Source organism: Pan troglodytes, chromosome X (assembly GCF_028858775.2).
Source record: "Pan troglodytes isolate AG18354 chromosome X, NHGRI_mPanTro3-v2.0_pri, whole genome shotgun sequence".
NCBI lineage: Eukaryota > Metazoa > Chordata > Mammalia > Primates > Hominidae > Pan > Pan troglodytes.
Window position 1 is genome coordinate 16728542 of NC_072421.2, and position 9321 is coordinate 16737862.

General features: G+C 39.3%; 1 protein-coding gene and 1 long non-coding RNA gene across 9 annotated transcripts in view; one reads left to right on the plus strand and one right to left on the minus strand.

Annotated features, from left to right (window-relative positions):
- GRPR (gastrin releasing peptide receptor) overlaps positions 1–9321 on the plus strand; it is a 45240-nt gene that overhangs the window by 19729 nt on the left and 16190 nt on the right. For all 3 annotated transcript variants that reach the window (XM_520952.6, XM_016944000.3, XM_054676363.2), the window contains exon 2: positions 7464–7815. In XM_520952.6, coding sequence (XP_520952.2) covers positions 7464–7815 — 352 coding nt within the window. The remainder of the gene's footprint in view (positions 1–7463; positions 7816–9321) is intronic.
- The window catches only part of LOC107966526 (uncharacterized), a 37830-nt gene continuing 32694 nt past the window's right edge, over positions 4186–9321 (minus strand). For 3 of the 6 annotated variants that reach the window (XR_002941310.3, XR_010154878.1, XR_008541953.2), the window contains one exon: positions 4191–4753. This is a non-coding gene — a long non-coding RNA (uncharacterized LOC107966526). Of the gene's footprint in view, positions 4754–9321 lie in introns of all 6 variants that reach the window. The other 3 variants (XR_008541954.2, XR_002941311.3, XR_001714118.4) reach the window with 3 other exon arrangements.

A 9321-nucleotide genomic window follows, 5' to 3' on the forward strand; every position in this document is an offset into this window, starting at 1 on the left:
GACCTGTGAACTATAAAGCTGCAAGCTTGTTCCCTCCATGCAGGGACAGAAATTCTCTCCTGCCCCATATTACTGCTCTTTTTTACCCATCCTGGTGGGAAAAACTAGTTTCACCCCTCTCCAACACTTTACCTCTCCCTGTTGAGCCAAAAGCAAATCCCAAGACATTTCTTTTCCCCAGCTTAGCTTCTGCAGTCTCTCTGAATCATTGTGGTTTTCCAAGAAGTTGGTGCTCACGCACAAATTAAAGCAATGAAGAAAAGGAGCCAAAAGATGGAGGACTGCTGGAGTAAACAACCTGAAGATTCCCAAATATTAATATTCCCCAAATGCAACAAGCCACCCAAAGTTCTAGAACCTCCCTGCTCTCCTTCCTTTGTTCGTTCCTATTGGAGGAATACCTTTTGACTCTTCCTTAGCTTCTCTAACAGGATGTGGCTTTATTCCACTTCTCCCCAGTCTTCCCTCATCGATGTTGTCAATATTACTTGAAATTACCACAAAGACTCCTTACTCCTTTCTTTAGAGGTTCCTCAAAAGCTTGAGGCTAAGAATTGCAAGTCCCTTCTGGAGGGTAGAATAGCGAAGTGGGATGTGAGTTCTGTTTGTTCATTCAGTGTAGCACCTCAGTTCTTAAAGTAATGGGGAATGTAATACCTAATATCTAGAGGGTTCTTTCTAGCTATTTTGCTAACATATCCCCACGAGCTCCTTGTCGGTAAAGAATTGTCTCCTGTTCAAGGATGAGAATACTGAAGTGCAGAGTCCATGATTCATCCAAGACCATACAACTAGTTGGGAGAATCACCATTAGGAACTACATCTCTTGATCCTAGGTCTGCATTGGAGCCCAGAGGAAACTAGAGTATATTAAGAAGAGGTGAAAAGGAGCATTGGAGATATTTATCCTGGAGAAAACAGAAAAGCATAACTGCAATCTGTTACATACTTAAAGATAACAGTTGGATTGGCACCAAAGACCAGTAAGTTCTCCATTTGTGGAGTAATAGCTCAGAGAGATAAGATTCCATTGCTCTGGGTTATAATCATCATACAAGCCAGCTAATAATTGCCGTAATTACTTGTTCAGAAAAATTCTTGGTGCTATTCTCAGGAGAAAATAAAGCTGATGTTTAGTAGTTTTGTCAAATCTCATCAGGTAGAATTCTAATTTTAAGGCAGGCAATGTGTCAGTTACCCTAGAGACCATTTAGTTCGTTTAATTATCATCTTCACCTCAGTATTCTCCACATAGTATACATTAGGATTGCAGTGGAGTTTTAAAAATATTGTAGTGCAACAATTCCTACAGACTTCCTTAGGTAATTATGGACAAATAAGGGCTGAAATGCTGGATCCTTAAAAATAAACAAACTGCCCATATTTGAATAAAAGACATACCTTTCTGTGGGCAAAGGTTTCCAACCCAGAGTGTGGCAGCCAGCTACTTCTAGTTGCCAAGAATCTCTTTGACAAATTAATCTTGCCACAGAGAACGTTTTGTGACCTTTCCAATGTTTGTATAAGAAAAATGAAGCACAGATGTTTTCAGAAGTGGGAAACAATTGTTTGAGCCCCATATTGTCAGAGGACCAAATTTGTCAGTCTATTGAAGAATGATTTTTACTGACTTAATGTGTAAAAGGGAAACTTCTCTCTCTCATTTGTGAGAAGTTGGAAATAAGAGACACATCGGCAAGTCACATAGTAATCATCAATTAATTAGCAAGTATTTGCCGAGTCCCTACTTTGAAATAAGTGATTTGCAGAGCAAGGAACCTGGAACATTTTTAGTGAGACACGAAAAAGAGAAGAGGAAAGGATGTAAGCTTCTGACCTCAGGAAAATTAAGAAAAAGTCAGGTAGAAGAGACATACCCATAGAATGTAAATTAGTATAACCACCATGAAGAACAGTTTGGAGGTTCCTCAAAAAGCTAAAAATAGAGCTACCATATGATCCAGCAATCCTGCTGGGTATATACCCAAAAGAAAGGAAATCAGTATATCTAAGAGATATCTGCACTCCCATGTTTGTTGCAGCACTGTTCACAATAGCCAAGATTAGGAAGCACACTAAACGTCCATCAACAGATGATTGGATAAAGAAAATGTGGTAGGCCGGGCGCGGTGGCTCACGCCTGTAATCCCAGCACTTTGGGAGGCCGAGGCGGGCGGATCACGAGGTCAGGAGATCGAGACCATCCTGGCTAACACGGTGAAACCCCGTCTCTACTAAAAATACAAAAAATTAGCCGGGCGTGGTAGCGGGCGCCTGTAGTCCCAGCTACTCGGGAGGCTGAGGCAGGAGAATGGCGTGAACCCGGGAGGCGGAGCTTGCAGTGAGCCGAGATCGCGCCACTGCACTCCAGCCTGGGCGACAGAGCGAGACTCCGTCTCAAAAAAAAAAAAAAAAAAAAAAAAAAAAAGAAAATGTGGTACATATACACAGTGGAGTACTATTCAGCCCTAAAAAAGAATGAGATCCTGTCATTTGCAACAACATGGATGGAACTGAAGATCATTTTGTTAGTGAAATAAGTCAGACACAGAAAGACAAACATTGCATGCTCTATTTGGGAGATTTAAAAATCAAAACAATTGAATTCATGGACATGGAGAGTAGAAGGATGGTTACCAGAGGCTGAGAAGGGTAGTGGGATAGGCGGGAGGCAGTGGTGGTTAATGGGTACAAAAACTAATTAGAAAGAATGAATAAAACCTACTATTTGTCAGCACAACAGGGTGACTATAGTCAATAATAATTTAATTGTACATTTTAAAATAACTAAAAGAGTATAATTGGATTGCTTTTTACACTAAGGATAAATGCTTGAGGGGATGGATACCCCATTCTACATGATGTGATTATTATGCATTGCATGCCTGTACCAAAACATCTCATGTGCCCCATAAATATATATACCTGCCATGTACCTACAAAACTTAAAAATGGAAGAAGAAAGAAAAGACATACCCATAGAAAACTAGCAAACAATTCAAGATAATGCATAATAAGCAGAAAATGAGAGGAGTTGATAATCTTGTCATAAAAGTCAGACAGGTTGGGAGAAAGAATGGGAACTATTAAGGCCTAGACTGGTCAGCAAAACTTCATCAAGATGATACTTAAACTGAAATTTGGAAGGATTGGATTTAAATGAATCAAGAATCTGGAATTGGGCATGATGGAAGGAGGGAAACAGGAAAGCAATGGAAAATTTAGGAATGAGGCATAGACTAGTCTATCTCTTGAGTACAATGGAAAGTGGACAGCTCTTTCTTTCAGAGGGTAGCAAGTGGGGAATGATCTATGCAAAATGATCTTGGAACTAAATCTGGTGATAACTTTAAAGGGTTATCACATCTAATTGTTTTAGATAAGGCTCTTTTGTTGGCAAAGAACAGAAGCCACTCAAACTAACTCAAGGAAAAAGGGGATGGTAGTATTGTAAAATTATAACAGGACATCTCTTGTACATTCAAAACTAGTACATAAGCCAGAAACCATACCCTCTGTATGACTTAGGGCCACATTATCTCAGCTTCTCCTCTTATGTCTGCTTCATTTTTTTTCTCTCAGTCCATTTACTCAGCTTATTCATCTTCTGCATGTTTAAATATGGCTGCCCTGATCTTTTCCTTGACATCAAAATCTTATATTTCCAGCATCTATTACTAACTATATTCTCTCTATTTTTCCGTTTAAATGCTTAAGAGAAAGAGAATCTCTTTAGTAGCTAGCCAGGCAGTTCATTGGCTGGTTTAGATCAGGTATCTACTCCAATCCAACCAGCCATCGCTCCTAAACAGGAACTACCCTGTGGTGTCTCCCTGCATTGGGAGCTCTGGGCAGAGCAATCTAGGCCAGAAGAGGAAATAGACTGATATGCTCCATGCTATACAGAACCATTAGACTTGCAGGAAACATTTTGTATGTTCTACATACATTTGAGAAACATCTGGTCTATTTCTCTCCCTCTAGGAAGAATTTACCCAAAGCTCTCTTCTGAAAGAACTGTGGTGTTCTAAAAAACATTGGTTCTAAATTGAATGTTGACTCTACCACCTCTTAAACTGAGCTTCAATTTCCCATCTGCAGAGTGGAGATAATAATGTCTACCTATTGGAGTTGTCTGGAATATAAATGAGATAATATAGATTCTATTCTCTGCTTGGAAAAAGGCAAGAGCTTAGTAAATGGGATTTCTTTCATTTATTTGCTATGTTCTGAACATACCACAACAGAAAATTGTTTGCAATGCATTTTAACTTATTTTTAATTGCACAAGTGATATATGAATATGTCAATACTTTAAAGCAAATACTAGATGTTATATTATTTCACTGGTAAATACTTTAGCATGTGTCTTTTATAAACAAGGTCTTTTAAGAAACACATAGCCGCAATACCCTTATCACACTCAATACATTAAAAATAATTCCTTGATATCACCAATAGTACATTTATATTTGATTTTCTTCAATATTTATTTCACAAATATCTTTTTATTGTTGTTTGGTTTGACTCAAAATCCAAAAGGAGCCTACACGTTGCATTTGGTTGATATGTCTTTCAGTCAGTCTATAACCATTCTCTCATTTTCTATGCCATACATTTGTTGAAAAAAAATGGGGTAATTATTCGTGTAGGATTTTCCAATTCAGAATTTGGCTGATTGTATCCTTATAGCATCATTTAGCAGGTTCTTCTATCACCATATTTCCTGAAGACTGGCACATAAATCTAGAGGCTTAATTAGATTTAGATTCAAATTAATTTTCTAGTAAAACTATAAATGCTTTATACTATATTTTATATTTTAAAAGTTGTGAATTTAAAAGAAAGAGCATAGTTCCCATGGTATTTTGCACCTAGGAAGACAAGATTCCTAAAAGAGAAGGAAGTAAGCCATTTACTCTGGTTTCTGACTGAGTGAATCACCTTTACTCAGAGAGTTAGTGTAATTATGACTGCTATCTGCCAGAAAATGCAGATAGAAGTCTTAGTTATCATTTTATCTCTAACAAATTTATTAGCGATATCTTTAGCCATATGCATCTTTGGCTGAAGATGTTCTCATGCCTTTAATTAAAGATACCAATTTCTTGCCTACATTCTAAGCTAGGAAAATGTTTAAAATGGCTAATGAATAAAGAAGATCCAAAAGAAAATAGAACTTTATTTTAAATTTTTATTTTTATTTGTATTTGTTTAAAAATAAAGCAAATACAGGTACATTGAAGCAGGACTGTAGTATTGTTCTGGAATTTTGGGGTTTGGGGATGTTTAATAAATAATAGCCCTCTCTTCCCTACCTAATTTGAGAACAAAAAGCCAGATAAAGAAATCAGAGAGACTATGATAAAAATAGTTGCATCTATGTCTGATAAAGCTGTTTGGGGAATGTAACTCAGGTCTATAGCAATAATGAACTTGCAGACACTCTCTTATCTTCTATATTACACTTGCCATTCCTCTAGACAGGGCCAGTTAAACAACCATAGTCCTCCCTGAGCCCAATGCACAAGCCAGGTTCTTTTTCCCAAACTTGCCACTGAATAATTCATTCCCCCTTCCCTGGTAGGAGGAGGAAAGTGAGTGAGGAGTCAGGGTGCAGCCAAGAGTGGTAAACCAATGGAGGTCTAATCAACATGAAAACAAGTGGAAATAAGTATTCCCCTTCCCTGAAGTCCATGATATAAAAGAGTATCATAAGTAGAGTCCAGTTTAAACACAGCATTTTCAGCAATAAACACCCTCACATGTAGTTGGTCTCAACTCATATCAACTTCCACATTATAGTAGCTCATGTTCAATTGAACAAACTATTGTGGAGTGTGTGCAAATCACAGTGCTGGCAGATTCCAACATGGAAAAAGACATACTCTTTGCCCACCAAAGGCTCATCCTCTGGTGGGTTCTCAGACAGGTGTACGCAAGATAATGGTGCCCTTGTCTTGTCACTCACTGTGCTAGAGAGCTAGAGACCGTATGGAGAGTGTGCAGACATGGAGATGTGCTGCTCAGACCTCCCTTGAAGAAGAGACTTGCCCAGTTGCAGGGGGTGTGGTTAGCTGAAGCCTCCAACTACCAGCTCTTTCAGGGTCCACTTCAACTTTCAAGCTGTGGTCATGTTCTTTTGGGTGGTTCCTGCCCAGTGACTGAGCCAGGTGGTAACTGAGATCACATTCTTCCTGGGGTGACCCCATGCAATGACTAAGCAAGGTGATTATACATGGGCCTGGCAATTTCCACCCAAAGCAGGACTTCCCCATTGGGTAATCTTTGTTCCTAAGCTTCCTGTTGGGCTAGCGTAGAATGACCAGCTATCCCAGTTTGCTTGGACTGAGAGATTTCCCAGGATGTAGGATTTACCATGCTAAAACTGGAAAATTTCCAGGCAAACCAAGATGTTTAGTCATCCTCGCTGGTGTAGACCTGAGAAGATCCCTCTTTCTATCCTACTTCCTCCCCTTTTTCCTTTCACAGGTATTGTTCCTCAATAAAATTTGTATTTCTTACTTCATCTCAGTGTCTGCTTCCCAGAATACTCAACCCAAGACATGGGCACAAATAGCTCACAAACCAGGAAGAACCTAAATACTTCAAGAGAAGATAAGGCTGAGATCAGGAAGGCAAGGGAAAAATCAATGTGAAAATTACAGGGATTCTCCTGGGTATTACTTTTTCAAGGGACCATTTATTATGCATACTTTGAAAAAGAAAAGAGGCATATTTAAAATACTCAACGACTTAAGGTTCCCTGAAGTGGATCTGAATACGCAAAATGAAGGTTTTGCCAAAAAAAAAAAAAAAAAAAAAAAGCCAACCTCCTTGTCTCTGTGTCCTTTAACTAGCAACATGCCTTGTTATTAATTTCTATGATTTAAGAAGAAAAACAAAGGGAAATTCAGCTTTTCTAAGAGGTATTCTTAAAATCAAGAGAGAGTGTGAATTGTACAACATGGTGACTATAGTTAATAACAATGTATTGCACACTCGAAAATTGCTGAGTCGATTTTAAGTGTTCTCATTTTAAAAAGATAAGTATGTGAGGTAAAGTATATGTTAACTAGCTCAATCTAGTCATTCCACAGTGTATACATATTTTAAAACACCATGTTGTATACAGTAAATATATACAATTTTTATTTATTTATTTTTGATTGGCTTTAAATTAAGACAAAAAGAGAATATAAGCGGAATGGTACTTGTGGAGAGAAGAGAAGGCATCCTTCAGGGCTAGATTAGAATGAGGCAAGTGGCTATTTGGAGTACAAAATTTAAGGAGGCACTCACTCTCAGGGTCACAGAGCTCACAGTCGGCACCCTCAGGACCCGAAAGTGAGCACCTCCTTAAATATTGTACGCCAGGTGTCTCGCTTGCCTCAACTTAGTCCTGGCCCTGGTATTCAGAATAATATTATGCAACTGATGGAGATCCTTCTTTCCTGCCCTAGATACAAAGCCATTGTCCGGCCAATGGATATCCAGGCCTCTCATGCCCTAATGAAGATCTGCCTCAAAGCCGCCTTTATCTGGATCATCTCCATGCTGCTGGCCATTCCAGAGGCCGTGTTTTCTGACCTCCATCCCTTCCATGAGGAAAGCACCAACCAGACCTTCATTAGCTGTGCCCCATACCCACACTCTAATGAGCTTCACCCCAAAATCCATTCTATGGCTTCCTTTCTGGTCTTCTACGTCATCCCACTGTCGATCATCTCTGTTTACTACTACTTCATTGCTAAAAATCTGATCCAGAGTGCTTACAATCTTCCCGTGGAAGGGAATATACATGTCAAGAAGCAGGTAGGTGCTCAGGATTGATTCATTTCCTCCTTGGGGATATAATCCCTTGTATTTCTTTTGGACCCCACTGACAAGCCATGACACTTGAATCTGCAATTAGATGAGGTGGGTGATGTGTGGCCAGAGGCTAAATGGAAATGCCTAGCCATGGAAACCCAAGGTGTTCTTTATAGTCTTATTCTCCTGTTAAAGACCTAAGCTAGGGAGGTGTTGTGAACCTGAAATATTTCAAGTGTGGGTTTCTTTTGGAGAAATAATCTGAAAAAGAGTTGTATTTTTAAAATAAATAAATGAAGCTTTGAAGCTCATGGGGATGTGACTTCTTTAAACTCCAGTCACATTGTTTGCCTAGAAAGAGGATTACCACATGGAGACAAAGCAGAGGAGGCTGGAAAGTGAGGGCAGTTGAAGAAAAAGAGTAGTTTGATTAGGATAGGCTCACACTGATTTGGGCTCAAGTCCAAGCCGCATGATGTATTCAGCCTCTCTGAGCCTCAGTTTTCTTACCTATCAGATAGGCTTATAATCCCTGCATTGTAAAACTATTGGAAGAAGATTACAAGAGAGAGTATATGTAAGGCCTACAGTGCCCAGCATGCAAGATGCCCTCCATATGATTAGACTCTCTTCCTTATCCCCCATAACACTCCATAATTTCATCCTTGAGTTACAAACAAATGGTAGAAAGCAAGGGCTCCGGCTTCCTCCTCTTTGTCAGTGCTTGCCTTCTAGCCCAGGTGTAGATCATGTAGCATCTATGATGGAAAAGCAGAAACACTCCCCACTGCATTTCAGTGAATAGCTGACTCACTTGGAGACCTTACCCTTTAATGTTCATTATTTATGTATTTGTCTCAGTTGTGGGGGAAGAGTGGCAGTTTCTAATAAAACTACCTTCCTACTTGAAAAACCTCTCATTAGCCAACATCCATTATACCCCAAACTCTTTATGGAGAAACATGTTTCCCCTTGAGGTAGTGGATGGAGTTGGGAGCAAAAGGAGATGCCCATCCCTCTTTGCCACAGTCTCTTTCTATAGACTATAGTCCAGAGATAACTCAAGATTTTAAAATCATAATAATAGAGTTATCTTGGTTTAGCCAGTGAAGAAGAACAAAGCTGGCTGCTCTTTTTGAGCATCAGAGGGAATAAGAAATTATTAACTGTGGAGAAAAGAAAGACATGAAGTAGTATGGCTGATAAACTGCACCAATGCTCTCCTGAGGAAAAAGGGGGCACTTATTAGAAGTTCATGTTGCAGTCCATTCAAACATGTAATCAACTTTGTTTAAAGATCTGTTCTCAGTGGTATGTTCTAACTCTATTCTTCCTCGTGGGTTTCTGCTTCCTGGCTCATCCATTTCTGTGTTTCTGACTCTTTGTTTTTCCTTTTCTGTCTGTTTCTGTTGCCTTTCTCTCATTTTACTGGATTCTCTCTTGCCCTCTCCTATTGAACTCTTTTTCGGTGGCTTTGTGAACTCCTCTATTGCCCTAATTGTTTTTCCC